The sequence below is a fragment of the Phyllostomus hastatus genome, unplaced genomic scaffold (assembly GCF_019186645.2).
Source record: "Phyllostomus hastatus isolate PE091 unplaced genomic scaffold, TTU_PhHast_1.1 phas_contig_17, whole genome shotgun sequence".
NCBI lineage: Eukaryota > Metazoa > Chordata > Mammalia > Chiroptera > Phyllostomidae > Phyllostomus > Phyllostomus hastatus.
In genome coordinates, this window is record NW_025333664.1 from 11090954 (window position 1) to 11117281 (window position 26328).

A 26328-nucleotide genomic window follows, 5' to 3' on the forward strand; every position below is an offset into this window, starting at 1 on the left:
TGTGCTCCAGCGGCGGACGGGCAGGTAGATGAGGTCCTGGGACCCAGCAAGAGCTCGATACATGGCACTGTATCACCCCCATCTTTCAGGTAAGGTATCAGCTCCAGGCGGCCCCTGTATTATCTTTATTGCCATGGAGAATTGCCCCTGAATTTAGAGGCTTATGACGGCATAAATATCTCACATAGTTTCCATGGGTCGGGAGTTTGGGAGCAGCTCAGCTAAGCGCGTCTTGCAAGGTTGAACTTGAGATGGTGGCTACGGCGGTGGTCCCCCTCCAGTGTGACTGGGCTGGAGGAGCTGCTTTCCCCAGTGGCTCGTGTTGATGTCTGGCCAGTAGGTGTTCATTCCCCACAAGCCGTGGGCCCCCCGTAGGGCTGGCTGAGTGACCGCACGACGCAGGGGTGGCTTGTCCCAAAGAATGGTCCCAGACAGCCGGGTGGGAGCCACAACGCCTTTTACGGCCACGCCTCCGCAGCCACTCTCGTCACTTCCACCGTGGCCTGCTGGTTGCACAGGTCAGTCCTGTTCACTGCAGGAGGGGAGACCCCAGGAGGGCAGGGGGCGAGGCTCAGTAGAAGGCAACGTGGGTCTTAGACACTGCCGGGCCCCGTCTCTTCCCAATCCTGCCGGCCTTCCCAGAGGCACTGACTCTTGCACGGGTGGTTCCTTCAAGGTGCATGGGAGGGCTGTCAGGCCAAACAGATGTCCTCTTGCCAGTGGTTTGGGGAGTGGGGTGGGCAGGATTCTGAGATGAGATACCCCCCCGGGATTTCTGCCCCAGGTGTCCACAACCAGTGCTCTCCCTCTCCCGGGTGTGGGCAGGACCCGTAAATAGGATGGGGGTCACTACACTGGAGAGCAAAAGTGAAGGGATTTTGCAGATGTGACGCAGGTCCCAAACCAGTTGATTTCTGAGTCAGCGAAGAGGGAGATTACCCTGGGTGGGCCAGGCTTAATCAGTTGAAAGCCCTTAGAAGAGGGTGTGGAACCTCCCTGATAAAAGCGATGCTCTCCCATTGACTTGGAAGCAGCGAGTTGCTGTGAGTTCTACAGCTACCAGGAAATAAATTTTGCCAACCACTGTGCGACCACAGCCCTTAATCACAGCCTCGGGAGACCTGGAACAGGAGGAGAGCCGGCTGAGCGGCACTGGGACTCCTGCCCCGTGGAAACTGGGACAGTCAGCGTGTGCTGTTTAACCAGCTACACCTGCTGTCACTTGTTGTGTAACAGAGAAAGCTAATACAGAAGGTCACTCAGATGCTTCGCACCATCGGCTTCCTCGTCTGTCGAAGGGAGAGATGGTGCAATATTTGGATTACCTCTAAAAGTGCTTCTGGAGTAATCACAACAGCAGCTAGCCTGTACGAAATCATTATGGTGGGCCAGGCTCCGTGGGAAGTGCTTACATGTATTAATTATTTTATTCCTCATGCCATCTCATGAAACAAATGCTATCATCCCCATGGACAGAGGAGGAAACTGAGGCACAGAGAGGTTAAGTGACTAGAACGCCAAGCTCACGTAGTTAGTACGGTGCTTTGACTCCAAGGTAGCCAGTGTCTGAGAAGTCACTAGACTTGAATTCCTTCACGTTAAGGTGACCACTCTGAAAATATACACGGGTGATTAGTGTGAGAAGTGTAGGTATGTACCAGGGTGAAGCCAGCCAAACCCAGGATACCCTTCCCCAGGGTAAGGGGCTAATGACACACGTTCAGACCCCAGCCAGGGCTGGGGAGGAGGTTTGGAACCAGCAGAGACTTAGGGATGAGCTTGGCAGGGTGGTTTCCGCATCAGTACTTTAGAATCGAAAGCAGCCATAAATAGCTCGCTCACGAGGCCGTGCCTTTCCCCAGAATGGTGCCTGCTCCGCCCATCCCCCACCCCTGCCCCAGGTGGCTGGCACCGGCTCCAGCAGGTGTTTGCCACTCCACCACCGAAGGCATTATTGTGCCACCACTGCCCCGACTTTGTCCCTTGTGGTCTGGACCAGAGCCAAGCCTGACAGCATGGGGGGCTTTTTGGGGAGTATGGTCAAGTCTGACCCCTGCCAAACTTATTAGATATTATCTTATTGATTTCATCACCCTTAAAACCACTTCCTCTCTCCGCTGCCATCTGCATGACCTCTGCCCCTGAGCAGCCCGCACCCTCCCCAGGGAGGAAGGCACCTGAAAATGTCACCCACGCTGTGGTTATGAGCTGTTCCTTGAGGAAACCCAACTTAAACAGAAGAGAGGGGGAGAGAGACCCAGACGTCCATGCTTAAACCGCAAGGCTAGCTTGTTCACGGTGGAACCTCAGGCAGCACGAGGGCTGGTCAGCCGGGAGGTTTCGGAACAGAGATTTTGACCACATTCCATGTGCCCCACCGCCCGCTTCCCGCCCCTGGTAACACACCCAGTTTACCTATACCTAGCAGCTAACTCGAAGTGTGAAATACTATTAGGGAGAGGATCAGAAGGATCTTGGAGCCCCAGACAGCAGTGGGAGTATGGGATTCAACTCAGGCCGCCCTCAACCTGCTCTCAGAGCTTCATGGGCCTTCTCTCTCAGAGCCTCAGTTTCCCCATCTGTAAAAATGTGGACAGACCTGGCCAGTGTGGCTCAGGTGGTTGGAGCATCATCCAACAACCAAAAGGTTGCGGGTTTGATCCCTGGTCTGCATGCAGGGCTGGGGTTGTATGAGAGGCAACCAATCCATGCTTCTCTCTCCTTTCCTCTCTCCCTTCTCTCTAAAAAGCAATAAAAAATCCTTGTCCTTGGGCGAGGATTAAAAAAAGTATTAAAAAACAAGGAGCAAATGTGAATGAGAGCAATGATTCTCAACCCTGGAAGGTTCTCCTGAGAGCTTGAGAAAGTTTTTTTTTTTTTTTAAGGACGCTAACAATGACCTGAAAACTCAACTTTCAGAAAGGGAATAATGCCACCTGCTGGTGGCACTTTGTACGTGCAATCTCCAAATAATCAGCCAATGCAACGCAATGCAATGCAATTTGGTGGTATTTATTGGGCCCCAACTCAATGCCCAAGCATTATAATGTACCCTCCAGGATATGCAGTGATTAGTTCCTTTCCTCTTGAAGCTCACAGTCTAGAGGGGACACCTGAAACGTACATAAAGCCCTTTGTTCCAAGGTGGGTGGTGAGTGGCAAAGTGCCAGTGAGGCTGTCCACAAGGCATTGTCCACAAGGTGCAGAGCCTGGAGCCAGGGCCTGCTCTGCAAGCATGTGGCCTGTGTGGTCACAGCAGGCCTTGTGTTTAGCATGGCCTTGATTTCATGCTCCTCTGTGGCTGTCTTGAAATTCTTAATAATTTTGGCACAGGAGGCCATACATTTTCCTTCTGCCGGGGCCCCACACATTATGTAGCAGGTCCGGCCTTGGAGAAATCTTGGAGGAAGTGACATCTGAGCTGGGTGGGGAGAACAGGGTAGTAGTGGAAGGAGAGGAAGCCTGTTTGCGTGGGGAAGGAGAGGTGGCGTCAGTCCTTAGGCCTTGGGGACGGGAGGGCGTGGAGGAAGGAGTCAGATGATTAGGGACTGTAAGGATGGTGGGTGTGGGGGGGGATTTAATGTTCATGGACTCAGACTCAGGGCTAGGAGGACTTTCGAGGACAGTCCAGCAGGTGGACCTCAGAAGACAGGCCAGGGCTGGAGCTCCGAGGTCACAGACGTGCAGGTAGGACCCGGGGTCCCAGGGTGCCGAGGGGCGTGCAGCAGACAGAGCTGTGTGGCTGGGCCGGGTTTTCAGGCCGACCTAGGTCCTCGGCTTCCGACACTCCTGCCTTGCGGAGTGGCCGTGGAAAGCCCTTGAGGGCCCGGCTGATGGGCCCTTGAGCCCCGACTTCCTGTGTGCTGTGCTTTGAAACTCCTCTTAGCCTCCTCATGAGTGGCTTCCTGCTTCAACACCGGCCCGGGCCAGGGGCTCCAGCCCCCCTGGCGTGCGCTCTCGTGTCGGGGACACTTCCCATTCTACTCGAGCCCCGCATTCCTGGGCCAGGGGCCTCGAGGGGCTGCAAACGAGCTTCTCCTCCCCTGTCGTGGCGGGCTCAGCCGCCGACGGAGGCCTTGGCCAGTCTAAAGGGCAAACCTCTCAGGAAGTGCTGGCATCTTCTTTTTCACGGGGCTTTCCGTGTTCTGGGGAGGAGGTTTGCAGGGACCGGGCCCCTCCTCAGGGTTCAAGGGGGAGAGAAGGGGGTGTGTGAGAGCCCTGAACGAACATTTCAAACTGGTTCTCCCCGCTCAGCCCCAGCAGGGCCTGGGAAGGGTAGTTGGCACCCATGATATCGGTGTCCCTGGTTCCAGCAGCCTGAGCCAGGATACTGCCTGGTTCTTCTGCTTCCCTGCAGAGCATGGAGCAGGCACGGGGTGGGCAGGCTGAGCAGGGGTGGATGATGACTTGGGCCCGGGTCCCCAGGCAGAGAAGCTCCTGCCTTGGCTGGGTTACTGCCCGGCTGATCCCAGGAGTTCTGCCTGGGAAGAGTTGTATTGGGTGTCCTGTGTTTGCTTCTGGGCCTGGGGAGCATCGCTGCCTGGGGTGGGGGGTAGTTCCTAGGATAACTCATCACCAGAGCTGACAGGTGGCCCCCATGGCAGGGCCAGGGGCCAGGGATGCCAGGGTCTTCTCTAGAAAGGGCCCCGAGGGTAGGCCCTCTGCTCCTAGCACAGTGACTCCTCCCTGTGTGTGGGGGTGGGGTGGGGTGGGGGAAGTACACCAGGCACCTCTGTCCTTGCGCAGGTGGGTCATGCAGATTGGACTCTGCCTTGGATTGGGGGTGCTACTAGCACAGCAGAGGGATCCCCCGTCCTCAGGACTGGCTCCTGCTGGGCCTGTGAGAGAAGCGCCTGTGTGGACAGTAAGACCTTCCCACTGCCCCAGGCACCTGCCCGGCCACGAAGGCTGTGAGGCAGAGAGCAAGCACAGGCCCGGGTATGAGGCCTGGCGCCAGCCGCAGGGAATACAAGGAAGGGCGGCTCTCTGCGGTCCAGGGCACAACCCAGAGCTCCAGGTGGCTCGAGGTGCTTCAGGACACACCTGGTGCTCCGCTCCTGACCCTCTGCCTCGGGGCCTGGAGGCCATGCCGGGGTGCTGAAACTCCAGGAGGTGCAGAGGGGGAGAGAGAGAAAGATGGAGTGAGGGGAGCACACCATTAGAGAGGGTACAAAGTTACTGAGGGAGAAAGACACAGATTGTTTGATGGAGAGAGCGAAACAAAGGTGAAGGCAGGGAGAGCCACACTCGTGGCTGGCTGCAAAGCCAGCATCACCGAGGCTGCATCTTCTGAGATGATGGAGATGATGAAGGAGGAGCCAGTGGCTCCTGCAGCACCCACAGGGCCGGGGTTCAATGGCCAGAGCCTTCCGCTGCTGCTCCCACAGGCCTTCCCTTCCATCGGTAGCAGAGGGAGCAGAGAGCAGGGCCTAGGACCCAAGAATGCTTCCCGGGGCCAGGCTGGGCGCGCCTATGTCTGGATGAAGAGGTGGAAGTTGGTGCGCGTGAACTCGTGGTGGATGCTCTCCAGCAGCGCATCTGCATCGGCCTCGGTGGCGGGCTGGGGGGCCCCCGAGGGGGCGGGCTGCGTGCTGTATTCGGGGGTGTAGGTGAAGGAGAAGGCGCTGGGGTAAAAGAGGCCGTCGGCGCGCACCAGGCTCACCGCCACTGTGATGGGTGTGCGCAGCCAGCGCCAGTCGCTGCCGAAGGCGGCTACATCCGGCACCACGCACACCAGGGACCGGGGGCTCCTGGGGGCAGAGCACGGAAGTTGGGACTGCAGCGACGTCAGTCAGGGCTGATGACGGCACCCTCCTCTCCCTGCCCCCATACCTGTACATGGTCTCGGCCTCCACATCCCCGAACCACACCTTGAGCCCCGCGTGGAAGTTCTCACCGTGGAGCTCCAGCGTGGCCACATCACCGCCGCCACTCAGCTGGGAAAGGGTGGGACCGGCTGGTGTGGGGGAAGGGGCGGCCAAGGCCTGAGGCCCTCCCTCCCTAGCACCCCACACCCCAGCGCAGGCAGCCGGCCAGAGTCCCCCAGCACCCAGATTCACCTCGAGGGTGCTGATGAGGGGCACCGGAGTGACCGGCTCCCGGGTACATGCCAAGCTGGTGCTGAAGGAGAATTCCACCGACTCGGTGCCGATGATGGTCCAACAAGAGCTGTCGTTAAGCAGCGCCCTGTTCGCCTCCTTGGGGCAGGGGGAGGCCTGGGAGACACCCGAGGGGACAGGCAGAAGCTCTGAATGGTGGCCAGCAGCACGGGGGAGCCCAGTAAGTGCCTGGCCTTTCCCGCTCCGGGTTCCAGTCCCAGGCTTTGAGGTTTACCTGCTCTGCAAGCTTGGGCAAGGCCCTGCAGTTCTCCCAGAGTTAAGTTCGCTTCGCTGGGTGAGTTGGTTGCTAAAGGTCTATTTTGTTAGGGTTCTAGAATTCTATTCTGGACACTGTGCAGTTCTGGGCCCTAACATTCCACAATTCTAAAATCGCTTGGTAATGGTATTTTCTACATATTATGATTTTGCCCCTCAGCATTCCGCGATCATCTTCCTTGGGGACTAGTATTGCTTATTTATTAATAACAATTTCCCTTGCCCTGGCCAGTGTGGCTGAGGTGGTTGGAGCATCGTCCCATAAACCAAAAGGTGGCAGGTTCGATCCCTGGTCAGGGCACAGGCCTAGGTTTCAGGTTCAGTCCCAAGTCAGTATGTGTGAGAGCAGGCGGTCAGTCTGCCGATGTTTCTCTCTCACTTTGATGTTTCTCTCCCCACTCCCTCCCTTACCCTCTCTCTAAAGTCAACAAGTATGTCCTCTCTTGAGGATTAAAATAATAATAATAAAGCCCTGGCTGGCGTAGCTCAGTGGACTGAGCTCGGGCTGTGAACCAAAGTGTCGCAAGTTCGATTCCCAGTCAGGGCACATGCCTGGGTTGCAGGCCACGGTCCCCAGCAACCGCACATTGATGTTTCTTTCTCTCTCTTTCTCCCTCCCTTCCCTCTCTAAAAATAAATAAATAAAATCTTTAAAAATAATAATAATAGTAATAATAATAATGCTCACATTTCACAATTCTATGACTTAAACTTTTATGATTCTAATAGTCTTTGTTCAAAAATACTCACTACTCTTATTATTTTAATTTACATTCTATAACGTTATACCCCAACATTCTATGCCTCTAATACTCTTTGGAAAGAGGTATTGCTTAGTCATATTATTACTATTTTTCCTACATTCTCTGATTCTGTCCCCATAGTCCAGGGGCCACGTCAGCCTTGAGGTTGCCTTCAAAGGGCCGAATGTAACTTTAGGACTGTGTAAATGTAACTACTCCTTAACTAGGGGCAAGGAGCTCAGTGCTGCCACCGGGTAGAAACAAGGTGCAGGGTGGATAAAACAAGGTGGAGGGCCGGATTCGACCCCGGGGGGACCTTGTGTTTGCCACCTGCGCCATGGTCTATGAGTCTAACACTCCCTAGGGGGCAGTATAGCTTGTTAGGATGATGGCTGATGGTCTTAACTGTTGGTGGTTCTCCACATTCTGACTTTCTAGGACGCTTGGTGCTGATATTCTCTGCTTCGCACCTGGAACTGCACCACCTTCTCTGTGGCCAGACATAAGTAGGTGCCGCCGCCTCCAGGAGGGCCACCAGGAAACTGGAACGCACACTTGTGCAGCTGGGAGACGGGCTCGTCCACGTCAAGGAGCACACACTGTTTGGCTACTTTGCGGATGATCTACAACAGAAGGGGGGCAGGGAGTGTGGCGGCAAGGTGCCCGGAGGCCGCCCTCCCAGCCGGCTCTCTGCTTCCCCAGTAGCCGCGTGGGTCCTGGCACAGCCCCCCATGCCAGCAGCCCCTTACCTCTCCCCAGCCCCACAAAGAGCTGAGTGTTCTGGCAGAGAACTGAGCACGTGTCTTCGTGCCTTGGACCCTCGCCCCCCAGCCCTGCCCACGTGGGCCACACTGTCTGCACGGATCTGGGGGCCCTCCCTCGGGGGCCCTCCCTCCCCATACCATTGGTGGCAGCGTGATGCCCGTAACAGTGCAGACGAGCCGCACCAGGGAGCCGTAGCGGACGTAACCCTCCCGAGGTGGGAAGTCCCCCTGGGGAGGGCGGTCATCGGCTGAAGACAAAAGAAAGGAGGAAAGGAGGGTTTCAGGGGGTCCCAACCTTCTGCCCTTCTTGCCTCTGACTCCACCCCACTCACACCTGGATCCTGGGGTAGGGCTGGCATGTAGGAAGGCAGCTACGGCTGAGGGTTCTCATTCTGGAGGGGTCATTCGTGGCCATGCTCACAAACGCCCCCCCATCCCCCAGGGCGGGTGCTAGAACCGGGGACCAGGCTGGACATCGGAGTCAGAAGAGCTCAGATCGGTCCCTGACCCCCGGGGACGTTGGCAATGCTTCTTGTGCTTCAAAGCCCCAGTCCCGGGGGTGGGGGTGGGGTGGGGGCGGGGGACGGAGTTTGCTTTCCCTGTGGAGCTGCGGGAAGAGTAAACAACTAGTGAAAGTGAGGTGCCCAGCCCTGGCCTGCCGATGCGGTTACCCAGGTGGAGCGTGAAGGCCGCCCACTGGCGCGCGCTGGCCACGAAGGCCCCGTCCTCCACGGAGAGGTAGCGCGTGGAGACCGTCTGGGAGCGCAGGCGGTTGAAGAGGGAGACCTTGGAGCCCGAGGAGATGCACACTGTGAGGGAGGGGAGAGCAGTGCCCTGACCTGGTTCGGTCCCGTGGACGCGCCGGACTCGTCTGAGTCTCTGTCCCCTGAGCCCCTTGGGCTCCCAGCACACTGGCCTGGACACACTGAGAATTCACGTTTCACGGCTGTTTATCTGGTGTACCCGCCTGAGACCTGCTTCTGCCCTCTGCCTGCGCTTCTTGCTACCTGGGTGTCCACCAGTTCAGTCAACAGAATTACCAAGTGCTCGCTAAGGGTGCACTTTTTGGCAGGCACTGTGCTGAGTACCGAGCACCAAGAGGGTGAATTAGACTCAGTCTTGCTCTGGAGGAGTTCACGGTCTCAGAGAGGAGAAAGGAACATGAATATAAAAATTTCAGGCTCATGTCATAGGACTGGGTTAGGGAGGACTTCCTGGAGGAGGTGTACTCTCAGCTGGGGAGCACGAAGCAGGTGGGAGGGCCTGGGGGGCTGCACACGCAGAGGCCCTCTGGTGAGAAACAGCGGCACCGTGCTTCCAGGACTTGGTGTCCATCCCTCCCAGCCTGCCACGGAGGCAGAGACACAGTTTTGTTTCTGACCAGATTTTGATCACCTGGGGGAACGCACCAGGGTCGTCTCCCTCTCTCCCATCACCTACAGTGCTATGCATTCTGTAGGTGCTCAATTTATACTTAGCCCAAGTTCCCAGCCACTGAGTAATAGATACCCGTGTGTGTCAGGTACTGTTCTAAATGCTTTCAACAACCCTCGGAGGTAGACAATGTCTCTCCTTAAGACAGCCACTTGCTGGCGATCACTCCACTAGCGAAGGGTAGAGCTGGGATGCAAGGCCAGCATCTGCCCATCACACTGTACCTCTTCTCTCCTGGGCCCCCCCTGATCTGAAGGGCCAGCCAGAGCACTGCCGGACCTGAGACAGCCTTCAGGGGTCCTGACAGACGGACAGTAAGTGTGGTGCAGGGGTACGAGCTGGGCACCGGCGTCCCCCTGACCCAAGTCCAAATCCTGGCTGGGCCGCTGGCTACCTGGTCGGTCTTAGGCAAGTCGCCGGGACTATGATAGGCCCGGGCGTTTCTCAAGTGAACGGATGAATGTTCCAAATCTCGTTTTCCTCATCTACGACGTGGGAACAGTGACAGCACCTTGTCACTTGGCGCCCAGGACAGTGCCTATCTCCAACTGCCTCTGTGCGCTATGTAGGTCTCTCTCCCCTGCTGGTCTGTGCGTTCCTCCAGAACAGATCCCTGTTTCACAGGGATGCAGCCCCTAACACAGAGCCAGGCATAGAGCAGGCCCCGAGGAAATGTTTTAACTGAATTTGATGGCCACTTTTATTGTCTTTTTATTGTCGCTTTTAATCTGCCTCTAGTTCAGCACCTGCCGGCCGTTTGAGGGGCCCCCAACTCCCCGCGCCCCCAACACACCCCCACACAGCCCGACACACATACACTCAAGTCTGGTATCTGGCCCCCCTGCTCTCTCTGCCCCTGTTTCTCTGACTTCTCCTTCCCAGACCTAAGGCGCGCTAGCTCAGGCAGACCCCGCCCCTCTGGGCCCAGACTCCGCCTCTTCCACTCTGACCCCACCCCCACAGTCCCGGCCTCTCCCCCTGCTAAACCCAGCTGCCGCAGTCCTCACCGCACCTCCCCGCCGTGCCCCGCGACCCAGCCCCGCCCCGCCCCGCTCACAGTCGGTGTTTTTCAGTGACTGCTTCTTCTGCGAGGGCTTCGAGATGACCTTGATGAGGCGGCTGTGGAAGGTGCCCAGCTCCCGCCCCCCTCGGAGCACGAGCCGCAGCACCAGCCGGAAGTGCTTCCTCTTGTCCGCGTCCGAGATGTACAGGGTCTTGGCGCAACCGAATTCCTGCGGGGCTCACGGGGATGGAGCCGGCGCCTCTCAGCGGTCCGCCTCGGGATGAGCCGACCTCCCCCGGTTATCTGCCGTCCGCCCCGTCGGGCGTGACGTGCAGGGGCCTGGCCCAAGCTCCGGGGGCCCCCTGCACGCAGAACCTCGGTCTCCAGGCCCCCTATACTGGCTACCGAGAGGGGGACCCCCATACCTATAGTTCGGCTTCTGCAGGGGGGTAAGGGAGCCTTCCTGGCCAAGGAAGGGGCAAGGATGGGAGCAGGACTGGGACCCCCTGCCACGTGCTCTCACCCTGGAGTCGGGCTGCTCCTCGAAACTCAATTTCTGCGTCTCGGCGGCGCTGCCGGACGCGCCGTCCAGTCCCATGTAACCGCAGACGGTGGGCCCCGTCTCGCCCGCCTGGTGGGCTGGAAAGGGACGCCCGCCCGCTCTGGAAGGACTCCAAGACTCCGGGCCAAGGCAAGCCTAGTTTTCGCCACCAGAGGGCGCGGCGAAACTGCGTCTGCGAACCGGCCCGCTCCCACCCGCTCCTGCCTGGGTCCCCCTCACCCAGGAAGGCAACCAGTCCTGGAGTCTGTCCTCACCTTGGCCCGGCACTGGCTTCACCCTCCATCCGGGACCTGAGAGGTAGACACAGGGTGGGGGGCAGAAGAACCTGCGGAGACAAGGAAGCGCTGGACTCGTGTGTCATCTCCCCTGGACTATCTTGTAGGCATCTCCACGACAGCGGAAATGCAAGAGAATCCCCCTCCGCCTTTCCCACCCACCCCCAGGCTTCTCCGTGGCTGTGAACCCCATTCACATCCGAGCCTTCTTTTTCCACGCCCCTCACTCAACCCCTCACTAAGTCCTGTCAACTCCACCTTCCAAGCCTATCCAGAATCCACTGGCTTCTCTTACCACCTCCACCGTTACTTGTCTTCTTCAAATCCGCCCATGGTTTCAGTTCAGCGTCCTCACGTGATCTGGCCCCTGCTCACCTCTCCAAGTTTATTCCCTACAGCCCCAACCTCCCTTCTCGAACCGCAGCCACTCTGTCCTGCACCTGGAACAGGCCAGTTGGTTCAGCCGCAGGGGCCGTGCATTTTCCGTTCCTCCTCATCGGAATAGCTCCCTCCCCCGCCCCCCGCCCCAGATTTTCTCCTGCCTGGCTCCATTGCCACATCGAAATCTCAGTTCACACGTGATCCTGGCCTTTCTAGCTGAAGTAGCCCCCCTTCCGTTCCAATCACACTGCACTGTTCTATTCCCTTCTAGCTCTCTTTGGGGTCTTTGGGGGAATTCATTGTCTGCCTCTTGCAGGCTGGAATGAAGACGCCGTGAGAGCCGGGACTGTATCCGTCTCCTTCAGCTGTGTGCCCAGTGCCCGGCAGTGCTCAGAAAGCCTGGCGCTTGACAAGCAACTTGACTAGTTGTTGAGTGAAAGAATGAATGAATGAGTGAATGAATGGGGGCCGTAGGTTCCCAAGGAGGTTCTGCTGAAATCCAAGTGGGCATTACTGGTGACTGGGCGGAAAGGCCCATGCTCCGTCAGTAGCTAAGCCACGGGTTCTGCCCGGGTTCTAAAAGATACTGCCCCGGGAGGAGCGCGTACGCCCGGACGCCGAAGTGACCTGGGAGGGGCCACTGGGGCACCTACCGTTTCTCATTTCCATAAGACTTCTGGGCCACCTTGGCGTGCAGGATCCGCACCGTCTGCTCGCACTGCTGCTGCAGGCACCGTCGCACGCCTTCCCGCAGGGCTGTGGTGCGCTCTGGGGGTGACCTGGGAGGCCCGCAGCAGGGAGTGTCAAAGGGCGAGGTGCCGCCGCGAAGCTCGAAGCGCTTAGGCCGAATGAGATGAAGTTCTAGTGGTGCCCCCTTGTGGTCAGGGCGAGGAAGTGTTGGGTGAGGGAGGGGACGCTTGCAAGTCGTGGGCCAAATGCTTGGGCGGCGCCGTGCTCAGTGAGGCCTGCACGGAGCCCACCGGGACCACCCAGGCGCCACTCTGCGGGTCTGGCTCCACGCCCACCGTATCCTGCAGCTCTGCGGAGAGGCCCCAGCGGCACAAAGGCCGCACTTGTGTTGGCCTTGGGATGGAGGCAGAGTACGTGAGGGCGCGTGGCTTTCCCTGCAGCCCGAGGGGAGCCACCCCAGGGAAGTGTGGATGCCAGGGAGGAAGCGCCTGTGCTAGGCCGCGGACGGCAGCGCTCTCTGGCCTGCAGGCAGACGTCTGCACACGTGGGAAGGCCCAAAAATTGTGTGCGTGGGGGGGTGGGGGGTGGATTTCAGTTTTTCTGCGCTGGAAGTACCACTCCCCTCCCCCTTCCTTCCGAGCGCGGGGGCCTGTTACTCTCTCGGCTTTTACGCCCCCTGGTCCCCAGGCCTCCATCCACCCCTTGGCGTGGGCCAGGCAGAGCCTAGGGGACCTGATGGCTTCTCAGCCCGCAAGTTTTGACGGGTGAGGGCGAGTGGGCCCAAGACGCAAGCAACTGCAGAGAACGTGTGAAGGAGGCCATCGTGGCAGAGATTTGAAGGACCACCAGGTCTGGCCGGGGAGGGCCATGAACCTTGAGGCTGATCTTCTGGGTCCTTTACCCTCTTCGCAGGACCAGTGCCAGGCCTCTCCTCCCTCCTGGAGGGGACTACGGAGGGCAAGAGCCGGGCCGCGCCCTCGGAAGCAGGGCCAGGCAGACGGCGGCCCGGCCAGGCCCCGCTCCGCCCCTTGGGGCTCTCCTCGGGGAAGTGTCTCGGCGGCCTCCAACGCATTCCGGCTGCGGAGAGGGTAGCCGCCCAGCCTCCGGCGGCACGGAATTCCAGCCCCGCAGCTCGCAGCCCGAGTGGCGGCTCGCTTGCAGGGTGACTGGAGCGGGGGGCGCTGATCTGGCCCCGCCCCGGCCCTCGGGAGGAAGGGGGATCGTCCTGCCGGTGGGAGGGGTCGCAGCCCGCGCTCCCCCTCCCCATCCGCCAGCCCGGGTTAAATGCGGCCGCCGCCTTCGCTCCCTCCAGCTGCCTGGCAGTCCCCACCTCGGGCAGCGTGCCGAGCGGTTACCTGTTCCAGCTGCCCGGGAGGCTCCGCCCGTCGGCTCCGCTCTGCGGCCGCACCTCCGAGTCGTCCAGCAGGTTCAGGTGAGTCAAAGGGCCTGGGGGCGCTGAGGGGTCTGCGGGGGGGTGCAGGCGGCCAGCCAGACCAGGCGACCGTACTTAACCGCGGTGCCCGCGTTGGACCTGCAGTGCCCTTCCCCACGTCTGGGGCATCCTTTCCTAATTGGGTCCCCACCAGCAAGCCCACCAAAAAGGGGCGGGGACGTCTCTCCTAATCTCGTCCCCCTAGGGACCCCCAGGAACGTCCTCAAGGTGTCCACTCCCGAGTTACTCACAGAGCTGCCTGGCAAGCCCACTCCCTCCCCCCCAAAGGCACTTCAAAGTCCTGCATTTAACGCCGGACTAACTAACCCCTACGAGGAGCTCTGAGTTCTAGCGCCAGCCTCGTCACCACGCTGCTGTGTGATTTCGGGTGGGACGCTACCCTCTCTGGACCTAGGTCCTTCCTCTGTAGAATGAGGGGGTTGGAAAGGTGATGAACTTTGAGGAAGCCGCTATTTTGACGTTCTGGGGTTCCTGGGGTGCCGTTGGGGTGCTAGGTGAGATGTTTGCTGGAGCCAAGAGCAGGATAAAGGGGCCCTTAATCAAGATTTGGGAGCCCGGAGGCTTCTGAAAGTAGGAGAGGATGAGCGGTAGCAGAGTCCTTGCCCCTTCACCCGCGTGCTCCCCGGGGCGTGCTGGCCTCAGCTGTGGCCCGAGCCAGAGGAGGCGAGCCGCACCCTCCCACCTCCAGACCCTGGCACATCTGACTTAGGCACCCTCCCATGAAGGACCCTGCCGGAGGGATTTCTGTTCTTCCAGCAGGCCTGAAAGGCGAAGGCGGAGAGGATCGGGGATGCGAAGGCCGCCTGGAGTGAGCGGCAGGCACTCGACCTTGCTCAGAATAGGCCCATTCACGGGACTGCGGGGGAGGGGCAGGATGCGGTCGGGTTCGGGAGGCTGGCCCCCTCTACCAGGAGACAGCAGTAGAGAAATGGCGAGCGCAGCTTCGGCACGGGGCGCGGGGGTGGGTAGAGAGCAGAGGGAGCGAATGGAAGGAAAAGAGGTTCGATGTCTCCTGGACGTCAGCTTGCCAGGTAGCTCAGAAAGGAGAAAGGGAGCAAAGAGTCCTAGGTTCCTTTGCAGCTCAGCGAGCTGCCTTCTTGGGCCTCACTTTTCCCCTCTGTACAATGGGAGTCTTGTGTGATTCTCAAGGGGCCTCGGGAAGGTGAGCTCTCACCTGCTGCCCCCACAGGGTCCATGGTCAGGTCCCGAGGCCCCCCGGCCGCTCACTCACCGCCCTCTGGGTGCATCCAGTGCCGGTGTCCTCAGAACACTGCACGCTCCTGTCCCCGGGCCCTCGTGCCGGATATATCCTGCCGGGCTTATCTCAAGGCCCAGGGGCTCCCGGCCGGCTGTTTGCTCTGCGCAGGGGCACCTGCTGGGCAGATGCGGGCTTCCCACGGCCACCTAGCGAACGAGGCCAGACCTTGGGAGGCGCCCCCTGGCTGCTCCTCCTGAGAGCGGGCGGGAAGTGGAGGCGCCAAAGATCCTCAAATTCAAGTGCATAGTGGGTTTTGGCCACTGCAGCGCCTGCCCGCCCCCTACCCTCCCAACACGGCGAAAGGACTAAAGGGCGAGCAGCCCTCCCCTGAGGTCTACAGTTGTGCGATGCGCGTCTGAATGTCTGAATGTGTGTGTGTGTGTGTGTGTGTGTGTGAAAGAGAGAGAGGGGACAGCCACACAGAGGCGCCTTGTGTGGTTAGGCAGTGGACGAGGTACCTGAGGTGGGGAATGGCTTCCTTCTGTGGAGGTTTTCTTCCTGGGGAGACGAGGGCATGGAACATGGTCCTTGGAAACCCCTAGGCATAGGATTGTGTCCTGGCGCAGCCGCTTTCTCATCCTGAGACTCTGAGCACCAGCGTCGAAGCTTTTCCAGCTGGTTTCCGAACCTGTATAAGGGCAACCGTAACAGCCTGTCTTGGGAATTGTCAGAGGACTAAACCCCACAATGCAGGGGAAGCGTTTAACAGGGTGCCTGGCATGGAGGAAAGTCTTTTTCTTTTGAAATTGTGTATATTTTAACCTACCATTTATTTGCAAAGTAGAATTCCTTGTGTTTCCCAGAAATCTCACTGCAATGAAAATGAATTATTATGGCCTTGGCCAACGCAGCTCAGTTGGGTAGGGCGTTGTCCCTTCCTCCAACTCATCTCTTGCTCTCTGTCTCTCTCATAGATGCTTCTCTCTCTCCCTTCCTCTCTCTCTCTCAAAACAATGAAAAAAAAATACCCTCAGGCAAGGGTTGAAAAGTTAATGATTATGAAAGCATACCCCAAAGTAGACAGATTAGTAAAATAAACCCATGACCCTCCTCCACCTCCAAGTGCCCGTCCACCAGAAGGAGTTCTGCAAATACGGTGGTTTTGCTCTTTCCTGTCCTCCCTCCAGGCCCCCGTTCCCTGCCCCGCAGCTGCCATGAGGGGCCTCCCGTGCTCGCCGCTGCCCGTGTTGCTGCTCCTCCTCCGGCCCTGGGAAACCCACCTCCAGTTCGAAGGTGAGCCCTCACCAGCGAGGGGAGAGGAACGAAAGCGGGTGTTCTGTCTGCACCCCGCTAGGCCTGCTGGGGAGAGAAAAGTAAGAGCTTTGGAACCCTCGGAGATGGCTTCCAATGCACCATTTCCCCTCTCTGGGCCTCAGTGTCCTCCTCGGTAGGAAGTGGCTTAGAGGCAACAAAATAGCAGAATGCCCATTTGGTGTTGAAGTTTTAAAAGTTCATTGAAAAAAATCAGGAGATGTCACATAAAAATCCCGACTTGGGACTTTTCTTGAAAAACCCAAGGGTCTGCTACCACGGGGTCCACAAGCCTGCATGGCGACCGTTGGCTGGACCTGCGCACTTTAGGAAGAACACAGGCTCTCTGGGTGTCCAGCAGCCTACCCTACCAGTCACTCATGTATGTTGCCTGCTTGGCCCCTGCAGGCACTAGAGTTTGTGACATTCCCTCTCCTGAGCAGGTGAATGCCTCCCCAGAATAGCCCTCGGAGCTGTAGGATAAAGAATTGGTGAAATCTCCTGGCCCAGGTCCTCAGCAAACGCTGGGCGAGTGGATGTACCTAACTTGCATTTGCCAGGCTAATTCTGTGGGGGCGCTGTTATGCAGTGATAGCACCGTTCCAACCTGGGTTTCCCTGGGGATCTCCTCGGAGATGACGCTTTGCTGACCTAGGAAAGTCCTTTCTGATCTCCTCGCAGGTCCCAGGTGCCGTACTGGGCCCCTGGATTTGGTGTTTGTGATTGACAGCTCGCGCAGCGTGCGCCCCTTCGAATTCGAGACCATGCGGCAATTTCTGGTGGGCATCCTCCGCGGCCTGGACGTGGGGCCCAACGCTACGCGCGTCGGCGTGATCCAGTATTCGAGTCAAGTGCAGAGCGTCTTTCGACTTGGCGCCTTCTCGCGCCGCGAGGATATGGAGCGTGCCATTCGCGCTTTGGTGCCGCTGGCGCAGGGCACCATGACCGGGCTGGCGATCCAGTACGCCATGAACGTGGCCTTCAGCGTGGCCGAAGGCGCGCGTCCTCTAGAGGCGCGCGTGCCACGAGTCGCTGTCATCGTGACCGACGGGAGGCCCCAGGATCGCGTGGCAGAGGTGGCGGCGCAGGCGCGCGCCCGCGGCATTGAGATCTATGCGGTGGGGGTGCAGCGCGCCGACGTGGGCTCCCTGCGCGCCATGGCTTCCCACCCGCTGGACGAGCATGTCTTCCTGGTTGAGTCCTTCGACCTCATCCAGGAGTTTGGCCTGCAGTTCCAGGGCCGGCTGTGTGGTGAGTTAGGAGAGTGCCAGGGCGAGGCTGAACTGCCTAGAATCCCACCCCTTCCCGGATGCCCCCGCCCTCTCCAGCTTTATCCCCGCCCACCAGATAGTAGAATCGCTCAGGCCTGACGCGCGTGCTGTGTCACGTGCCAGCTCTGCTCACTTTTGCTTAGGCTTCGCCCGCCAGAAGCAACGTTTGGCGTGCCTCCCTACCAGGATGAGCTGTGTGTGGTTCACCACAGGCTTAACGTCCAACACAGGAAACCCCGCAGGTCCAAGCTGAGAGCAACCGTCCACTCCGAAGAGTCGTGTCCGCCCACATGGCACGGCCACGCCCACTCACATGTTAGCTCCTCCCACAACCTTGAGTTACCCCCGCCCACCTTGATTCAGCACCTCTCACCTTTCTATCTTACCCCTGTGTAGTCCTGCCCTGTCCCATTGACACATTTAGCCCCGCCGCGCTCTTAGGAGCCAGTTAGCGGGAGCTGTTCAGGCCCTATTCTCTCCTGAAGCTGCCCCACCTGGGTCAGCCCTTCTCAAACGGGTCTTAGCCCACCTCGGCCGTCCTTGATCATGGTTCCTGCCTTGGACCCCACCCAGCTGTCTCTTAGTGGGGGGTTCTGCCCATCTGCCCCCTGCTGATTCTACTCTTGTGTGTCCTCAGCAAAGGATCTGTGTGCGGAGGGGGGACATGGCTGCCAGCACCAGTGTGTCAGCTCCCCGGGCATGTTCCACTGCGCCTGCAACCCCGGCTACCAGCTAGCAGCAGATAACAAGAGCTGTCTGGGTGAGAGTGACTCCTGCCCTGCCATCCCACTGCTCCTGAGCCTTCTGTGGCTCCCCATTGCCCCAGCACCAGCCCAGTAGATCTGGAAGGGCCTTTGGAAGTAAAGTCCAGCTCCCACATGTTACAGGTCTAAGAAAGGGAAGGTATGCCTAGAGTCACACAAGTCCTTGGTGGGCCCACGGCTAGAAACCTCTGCCCCACAGTTAAGCGTGCTTTCTGCACCCTCCTGTCCACTCTTCCCGGTGGTCCCCTACCGGGCTCCAACACACCGCCCGCACTGGCTCGTGTCTTCTCCCAGGCACATCTTCACAGTTGCCGTAACTTGGACACCTTTGGGGTCTTCAGTTAGGGTCTCCGTGCACCGCCACCCCTGCCTCGTACATGCTGCCGTCCCTGCTGCACCTCAGCTTGTCCTGGGCTGCTCACCGGGGCCCTCTCGCTGCTCTGCCCTGCACCTGCGAGCCTTTCAAGGCCTGACTCCTCATGTCTGCCTTCTGAGAGGCCGCGGCACACAATGCCTGGCTTATACAGCCGGGACTTTCTTTTTCATGTGCATGCGTGTCCTTGCCTTTGATCTCAGCGGCAGCTACCATTTACTGGGCGCCAAGTCAGTATCAGATGCTGTGCTCGGAGCGCTGCTGACGTCATCTCTCAGGCTCACAATAACCTGGAGAATGAGGGCGGGTGGTTCCCCTAACCCAGGTGGCCTCTGGCGTCTTCTTGTTTCTAGAACAAAACTGGCTTGAAGCCCCATGTGATGACCCATGAACATCCCAATCCGCACCCCCCAGATCTCTGGGAAATCCCCAGGTGCCTCCTTTCCGTGGTCTCCCCTCGCTCTGAGCTCCTGCTGGATTCAATCCGTTCATGGCTCCTCCGTGACCACTTCTCAGCCTCACACACACTGTCCTTGTTCCATGCGTGTGAATCAGCCTCTCTCTTCCTTGGTTTACACACTTGTGAGCACAAGGGCAAGTGTGTGTATGTAAGTTTCCTTCATATTCCCGTTTTACAAAAGAGGGGGTGAACAGAGGTGTGAATTACATCTGAGTCAAGTCGAGCATACACACACAAAAGGAAACATCCATTTTTTATAATTGTTACGAGGCACCCTTGACCCTGAAAGCCCTCTGTCACCCCTCCACAGGGGATTGTTTACTGGCACCTTCAACCCACAGAGTCACTCATCTTCACACCATTTGTCTGTTCTTTTTCTTCCTTTCTCCACTCCCGTCTCTTTTCTAGAAAGCTCAGACTCTCACTGTTGGGTGTGGGCTAATTCACCTCTCCCCGGCCCCACTGCCCAGGGCTGCTCTGGGCATCTTTGGGTCTCTACCGCCTCAAGATACTTGACAGGGCAGCGTGTACCCCCCTTGGAAGGAAGCTGTGAAGAGCGACCACTCTCCTCCGTTACATTCCCATTTTGCAGATGGGGAAATGGAGGCTCAGGCCGGTAAAGTGGCGGAGTCTGGTCCTCTATTAGCCAGTGAGCATCTTCAGGACAGGGACCCTGTCGTCTGTGGATTCCTGGCTTAGTAAGGGACCCTCTGAGGGCTTGAGCTGGCAGGGCCACCTGGCCCAGAGGAAGGAGGCCAGTGCTTACAGAAATCGCAGATGTCTGGGGACCACCCCAGACTAATGAAGTCAGGATCTTCGGGAACTGGGATCCAGGCATGGGTGTTTTTTAAAAGCTGTGCTGTCAGGGCTGAAAAGCAAAGCCCCGAGATGTATGCCGGCCTCCCCTCTTTCCCAGTCATTGACCTGTGTGACGGGGGCACCAGGGCTGTGAGCACCACTGTGTAATCTCCCCAGGTTCCCATTTCTGTCACTGCCCAGCTGGCTTTGTGCTCCTGTAGAACCAGGGGAGCTGAAGGGGCGAGCGAGGCCCCTCCCCGCACTAGCACCCTAGGCCGGAGTCCCTGATGGCTCCGATCAGGAGTGATGCCTCGCTGCCCCCTCCTTCCTCCAGTCATTGACCACTGCCGCTTCGGGAACCACAGCTGCCAGCAGGAGTGCGTTAGCACCCTGGGCGGGCCACGGTGCCGCTGCAGAGAGGGCCACGACTTGCTGCCTGATGGGAGGAGCTGTCAGGGTGAGGAGGGGTCTCCCGCATTGTGCAGAGGGGCAGGGTTGGCGTCTTGGTTGGCGGAGCCCACCCTGACTCATCCTGACCTGTCTCTCCTTCAAGCCCGGGACCTTTGCAATGGCGTGGACCATGGATGTGAGTTCCAGTGCGTGAGTGAGGGCCTCACCTACCACTGCCTGTGCCCTGATGGGCGGCAGCTCCAGGCAGATGGCAAGAGCTGCAGCCGTGAGTCATGGGTGGGAGGGGGTTCTGCCTGTCCCTGCCTCCCTGCTCACGGTCAGAGCGTCCTTGACTCTGGTGTGCATGTGGTGTGAATGTGTGGGTGTGGGTGGTGGTGACGGGGGTGGAGGGTGTGCCATGCCCTGCCTCAATTCTCTACCCTGTTGCCAAGGTTAACTCCTAAAATACACATTCGATCACACTTCTCTCTTGTTCAAAGGCCATCTGTGGCTCACCAGTACCTACAGAACTATGACCAAATGCCTTACCCCCGAGTTTTTCCGATGGTGGGTGCAGCCACATTAGTGGATACAACCAGCATTAGAAAGAAAGAGAGAGCCCTGGCCGGTGTGGCTCAGTTGGTTGGGTGTCGGCCCGCAAAGTGAAAGGTCGCCGGTTCCATGTCCGGTCAGGGCACGTGCCTGGGTTCCGGGTTCGGTCCCCGGTCGGGCTGTGTATGAGAGGCAACCAGCCGAGGTTCCCCTCTCACATAGATGTTTCTCCCCCTCTTTCTCCCTCCCTTCCCCTCTCTCTAAAAATAAATAAATAACATCTCAAAAAGAGGAAGTGAGAGAAAACAGAGTTTGCAGCATGTAGAAAGAGTAAGCGTTGCTTCATGAATTTAATTTTGATGAGATGCAGTATGTCACGATGTATTTTTATCATTTTTACTGTGGGTTGTGGTCAAGTGTTTGAAACCACCGCCTTAGCCCATCACAGTCTGGCTTCAGCCAACCCTGTAAACCCGTCTGAACGTTGTAGCCACGCTGTCCTGGGCACCCCCGGACGTGTCGAGAGCTCTCAGCTTCCCTGCCTCTGCACATTCTGCTCCCGCCATCTAGAATGTCCCTTCCTGCCTGGGAGAACTCCCGCCCATCCTTGAAGACCAAGCCAAATGTCACCACCTCCGTGCAGCCTTCCTCACCACCTCCAGGAAAAATGAATTGTTCCTCCCATGGGCTGTCTCTGCAAGCCCCTCTATTCTAGCATTTTCCCTAACGGTGACACGCGGCACGTCCGAGGACTCTGCTCTGCCCTGGTTTCCTTACGGGTCAGGATTACGCTGCATTGATTGTTGGACCTTCTTCAGGGCTAGCAAAGTCCCCGGCTCACCACGGGAGAGTCCACAGGGCAGAGGGGTTGGGAGCACGGGTTTCGGGGTCAGAGAGACCTGGTTTCAAATCCTGGCCCAGCCATTCCTCGCCACGAAATCCAGATCAAAGCATTTGACCCTTCAGAACCTGAGGCTGTAGAAAACGGGGACAATCCCCAAGGTTATTGGGAAGATGGAGAAAAAATATTTAAAGCACCCAGTGCAGTGTCTGGCGCATGGTCAGCTGTCAGCTTTTGTTTAGCATTGTTAATACCAGTAAAGTGTTTAGAGTTCTGTCTGATACCTAGTAGATGATCAATAAACGGTAACTCATGTGGTCATGGGTATCATTGTCATTATCATCATTATTAAAAAGATGCTTTCAGCAGATCGCCTGGCTTGTACTCAGCACTCAGTAAATGGCGGAGGTTCACATGGCATGCTGGTAACAATAGCGCGTCATGCCAGTGCCCGGCAGGGGGAGGCCTTCGCACGTGGGGTCTGTTCCGCAGTCAGTGTGTGTGAACCAACGCCCAGACGCGTAGGCAGCTGCTGCCGGCCAAAGTGCTGGTTTCCCCCTCCAAGACCTGCCTTCCCCTCACTGCGCAGGGTGCCGCGAAGGCCACGTGGACCTGGTTCTCCTGGTTGATGGCTCCAAGAGTGTGCGCCCGCAGAACTTTGAACTGGTGAAGCGCTTTGTGAACCAGATCGTGGACTTCCTGGACGTGTCCCCTGAGGGCACGCGCGTGGGGCTGGTGCAGTTCTCCAGCCGGGTGCGCACGGAGTTCCCGCTGGGCCGCTACGGCACGGCGGCCGAGGTGAAGCAGGCGGTCCTGGCTGTGGAGTACATGGAGCGCGGTACCATGACCGGGCTGGCGCTGCGCCACATGGTGGAACACAGCTTCTCCGAGGCGCAGGGCGCGCGACCCCGCGTCCTCAACGTGCCTCGCGTGGGCCTGGTCTTCACCGACGGCCGCTCCCAGGATGACATCTCAGTGTGGGCAGCACGCGCTAAGGAGGAAGGTGGGCTTGGTGCCGGACGCGCTGGCCTGGGGGCCGGGTTGGACTTGGGGGGGGTGGCTTTTCTGAGATCTAGGGCACCTCCTGTCTCCCCTGTAGGCATCGTCATGTACGCCGTGGGCGTGGGCAAGGCTGTGGAGGAGGAGCTGCGTGAGATCGCCTCGGAGCCCGCGGAGCTGCACGTGTCCTATTCTCCCGACTTCCGCACCATGACGCACCTGCTGGAGAACCTCAAAGGCAGCATCTGCCCTGGTGAGCACATCCGGCTGGAGAGCCCCCCCCCCCCCCCCCTCCCTCCTCCCGCTGCCCAGCCTCTGCGCTCTCCCCTGACTGCTGACGCCCCAGCCCTTTCCTAGAGTTACAGCCAAGGCAGGGGCTCCCTGGACAAAGCCTTGTTACTCAAAGTGGGGCCCACGCCCCCGCGGAACCGCAGCGTTCCCACTGTCTCCAGCCCTCGGGAGTCAGGCTGTGCACTTCAACAGGCCCCGCAGGGTGCTCCTGTGTATGTTAAAGTTTAAAAAGCTCTAGACTAAGCTACCTGTCCCCCAAATTAGTAGGTGTTCAGAAGTTTGAGGGAATTTTTTCAAAGGAACGCCAAACCCAGCATTTCTAAATGGAGTCACATTGTAGATTTTATTAACTTTCTGGAAGTCGACCCCACAGACCTGGCAAAGTGGCAGGACCCCGCGTGTGTCGAGTGCACGGAGCTACGAGCTTTCTTTCGCACGATGTAGCCCGCCACTGGGGTCGTCTGCTCCATCCGGCGTTCGCTGAAGAAAAGGGGGACAGCGCCCTCTGTGGAGGGGAAGGGGCCATCACACCTGGGTGCTGTGCTGTGCAGGCCCCGTGGGGGATTCCGGGAGGTAGTGTTACCAGAGAATCTATGCTAAGATGCGACTCTTCTTTCAAATTTCCAGGCCCTGCCTCCAGAGCTGGGTTCAGTAGGGCTGTGCCAGGCCTGGGAAATCCTACACACACACACACACACACACACACACACACACACTCATACACACACAGTTAATCCTTGAACAGCCCTTGTACTGCATAAGTCCACTTATATGTAGATTTAAAAATTATGCATATTCGTGGACCTGCCCAGTTCAAATCCATGCTGTTCGTGGGTCAACTGTATTTTCCATCCGCAGCTGGGAGTCTGTCCCTGCGGAGGCCTGACTCAGGTTGTACACAGAGTCTTAACCATGCAGTGGACCAGGGCTCCTAACCCCCGCTTTATTCAAGGGTCAGCTGTACACACAGACATACATGTGCGTAGTATATGCATATACATATCTACACAGGTACACCCCCCCGTCAATTCTAATAATTAGCCAGCGTATTGTGGAGGCACTGGATTAACTGCTCCTTCAGGGCCCTTTCTGTCCTGGCTTTTATGTCCCACACAGTGGGACTTTGGACAAGTCACTTAACCCCCACCTGTGCCTTAACTTCCCTCTTCTGTAACAGGGGAGGGTGCTGGCCGCCCCAGGTTGCCTCCAGCTCTAGAATTCCAAGGGAAATCTGCGTCTGTGATTGAGGCTCTTCACTAATTGCCTGCATGACCTTGGGCAGATCCTCCCCCCTCTCTGGCCCTTGGTTTCCTTCTCTGCGGAGTTAAGAGATTTTTCAGGACAGTCCTCAGTACCATTAATGCCCTGAAAGACAGCAGTTTGCTTAGGGCATATGCAAGGTTGAGAAATACCTTTTTAAATCATGGCCTGGGCATTGCGCCGTCACATTAAAAATGGCACATGTGTACAGAATGTCAGCGAATCTAAGACACCAACCATTGTCAAGTTCACCGTTATTTTCTATACAGCTAAGAAAAAAGCAGGTGCCACATTTCATCGTAAGGCACTTGTTTGGTTGTTAGAGATGTTGAGACGTGTCGGAGGTAGACTCGGATCAGTGGTTCTTAGACATTAGTGTGCATCCGTCTCACCCAGAAGTTAAAACGCAGCTTGCAGGGGGGCTGGCGGAAAGCAGATGGCTGGGCTCCAACCCCGGTGTTTCTGAGTCAGGAGGTCTGGGGCGGAGTCTGGTGATTTGCATTTCTAATAGCTTCCCAGACGGTGCAGGTGCTTCCGGGCCAGAGACCACACTCGGAGAACCGCTGTTCTAGTCCAAACACTCTCTCGGGTGTCTGCTGTGCCAGGCGGCGCTCTAGGTCCACACTCCCCCATAATGCAGCCACGGGCTGGTGTGCCCATTTGATTTAAATGAATTAAAATGAGATCAAGTTCAGATTTTACTTCTTCAGTCACGCTAGCCACATTGCAAGTGTTAAGTAGCCACACGGGGCTTGCGGCTACCGCGCCGCAAGGGGCTGACACGGAACATTTTGTCACTGCGTGCAGCTTTGTTTGGAGAGCGCTGCTGTGCGCTCCTGCTCCTCACAGCGCGGCCCGCGGACCAGCAGCCTCAGTGGCCCTTGGGAGCATCTCAGCTCCTTCCCTGTTCTGAATAACGGCCTGTATTTTAACAAGGTCTCCTGGTGATTCTGAACATGAAGTTTGGAGAAACACTCTTCCCAAGATGTGCACACGCAGGTCATAGAATCCTCAGCACCAGCCAATGAATGGGTTTCCTCATTGAATCCCTTTTTACCGATGAGGAGACTCAGGCTTAGGAAGGTCGGGCGAGGTTTCCAATATCTCATAGCTATGTAGCTGGGACTCTTCCCAGGTCTGTTTGAACCCAAAACTCATACACCCACCCACAGGCTGGGTGGAGGTATATCAGAGGGCCAAGGCCCGGGCAGACTGGTCCTCCTGCAGATTCTTATTCCTCCAACTCTCTGTGCCCGGCTGGCAGAGGAGGGCATCGGCGCGGGGACGGAGCTTCGGAGTCCCTGTGAATGCGAAAGCCTCGTGGAGTTCCAGGGCCGGACGCTGGGGGCGCTCGAGAGTCTGACTCAAAACCATATCCTTTGGGGATGTGGGAGCCAGCTGGGGTGAGGGGGCCGGGACCCTAGCGATCCCCAACAACTTCCTTAACAGCTCACTCGCCCAGCTGACAGCGCGACTGGAGGATCTGGAGAACCAGCTGGCTACCCATATGTGAGGGCCACGGTGGCCGGGACCCGGGCAGGGGCGGCTCCGAGGACTGTGGGGGCCATCGTGCGCCATCGGGGCACGGGGGCCGCGTGCGCCTGAGCCCCTGGGGCTCGGGCTGTTGGAGACAAGGGGCTGGCAGGCTCCCAGCACTGCGCTCGAGCTGGCCTCTCCGGGACCGCAAGCCTAACTGCGGGGGACGGGGGCGCATGCTAGATCCGCACGCCCTTGTCACGTGCATCATGATGCGCTCAGTTCTTTGTTGGATTTCTTTTTTTGTTTTCTTTTTCTTTTTAAAAAAAATCTGGTTTCCACGGGGTCGGTTTGTGGGTCTTGCTGTGCCGCCAGGGGGAGGGGAGGCCAGACGGAGCGCGCTCCGGCGGCGCCCGAGCGGCGTCTCCGCTCTCCGCTGGAGAAAGGCGCATTGTGCGGGGGTCGGCCTGGGGGCCAGGGAACCGGGCACTGCTTCCCCCTCCTTGTTTATTTAGCCTAGAACAGACGACTCCTTCTGCAAGCTGCGGGAAGGGAGGGGGCTCCCCAGGAACCCTTGGGGTCTGCGCAAGTCTGCGCCCCTCCATCCACCAGAAGATCGAACGATTCACTCTCTGGCCGTGCCAGTCTCCTAGTGCCCCCAAACC

At 58.1% G+C, this 26328-nt stretch overlaps 3 protein-coding genes across 5 annotated transcripts in view; 2 read left to right on the plus strand and 1 right to left on the minus strand.

The window, feature by feature from the left end:
* The window catches only part of SDC4 (syndecan 4), a 28930-nt gene extending 21238 nt beyond the window's left edge, over window positions 1-7692 (plus strand). The window contains exon 5 of the mRNA XM_045833672.1: window positions 7556-7692. Coding sequence (XP_045689628.1) covers window positions 7556-7623 — 68 coding nt within the window. The 3' untranslated portion in view covers window positions 7624-7692. The remainder of the gene's footprint in view (window positions 1-7555) is intronic.
* RBPJL (recombination signal binding protein for immunoglobulin kappa J region like) lies at window positions 2992-15018 on the minus strand. Of its 3 annotated transcripts, none has more exons than XM_045833669.1 (12): window positions 14911-15018; window positions 13582-13690; window positions 12190-12315; window positions 11135-11205; window positions 10842-10957; window positions 10373-10547; window positions 8553-8690; window positions 8020-8129; window positions 7588-7740; window positions 6060-6215; window positions 5833-5936; window positions 2992-5750 (listed from the first exon to the last, which is right to left on the minus strand). In XM_045833669.1, exons 1-12 carry the CDS (start codon window positions 14924-14926, stop codon window positions 5471-5473), a joined length of 1554 nt encoding a protein of 517 aa, XP_045689625.1. In that variant the 5' UTR covers window positions 14927-15018; the 3' UTR covers window positions 2992-5470. The 3 variants fall into 3 exon arrangements, with proteins under 3 accessions (XP_045689625.1, XP_045689624.1, XP_045689626.1); XM_045833668.1 differs by having other exon boundaries at window positions 14854-14953; XM_045833670.1 differs by having other exon boundaries at window positions 5811-5936; window positions 14854-14953.
* Window positions 13531-25999, plus strand: MATN4 (matrilin 4). Its single transcript, XM_045833667.1, has 10 exons — window positions 13531-13658; window positions 16065-16170; window positions 16870-17439; window positions 18097-18219; window positions 20189-20311; window positions 20408-20530; window positions 22227-22640; window positions 22737-22889; window positions 25452-25559; window positions 25642-25999. The coding sequence occupies exons 2-10, from the start codon at window positions 16092-16094 to the stop codon at window positions 25698-25700; spliced, it is 1752 nt and encodes a 583-aa protein (XP_045689623.1). The 5' UTR covers window positions 13531-13658; window positions 16065-16091; the 3' UTR covers window positions 25701-25999.
* The last annotated feature ends 329 nt before the right edge of the window (window positions 26000-26328 follow it).

Coding starts and splice junctions, on each gene's coding strand:
- MATN4 (XM_045833667.1), top strand. CDS start 16,092: ATGAGGGGCCTCCCGTGCTCGCCGCTGCCCGTGTTGCTGCTCCTCCTC. Junction 16,171..16,869: donor AACCCACCTCCAGTTCGAAG/GTGAGCCCTCAC, acceptor ATCTCCTCGCAG/GTCCCAGGTGCCGTACTGGG. Junction 22,641..22,736: donor AGCACGCGCTAAGGAGGAAG/GTGGGCTTGGTG, acceptor TCTCCCCTGTAG/GCATCGTCATGTACGCCGTG.
- RBPJL (XM_045833670.1), bottom strand. CDS start 14,875: ATGGACCCTGTGGGGGCAGCAG. Junction 12,316..13,581: donor CTCCCGGGCAGCTGGAACAG/GTAACCGCTCGG, acceptor CGGGCCTCCCAG/GTCACCCCCAGAGCGCACCA. Junction 10,958..11,134: donor GAAGCCAGTGCCGGGCCAAG/GTGAGGACAGAC, acceptor GTCCCTTTCCAG/CCCACCAGGCGGGCGAGACG.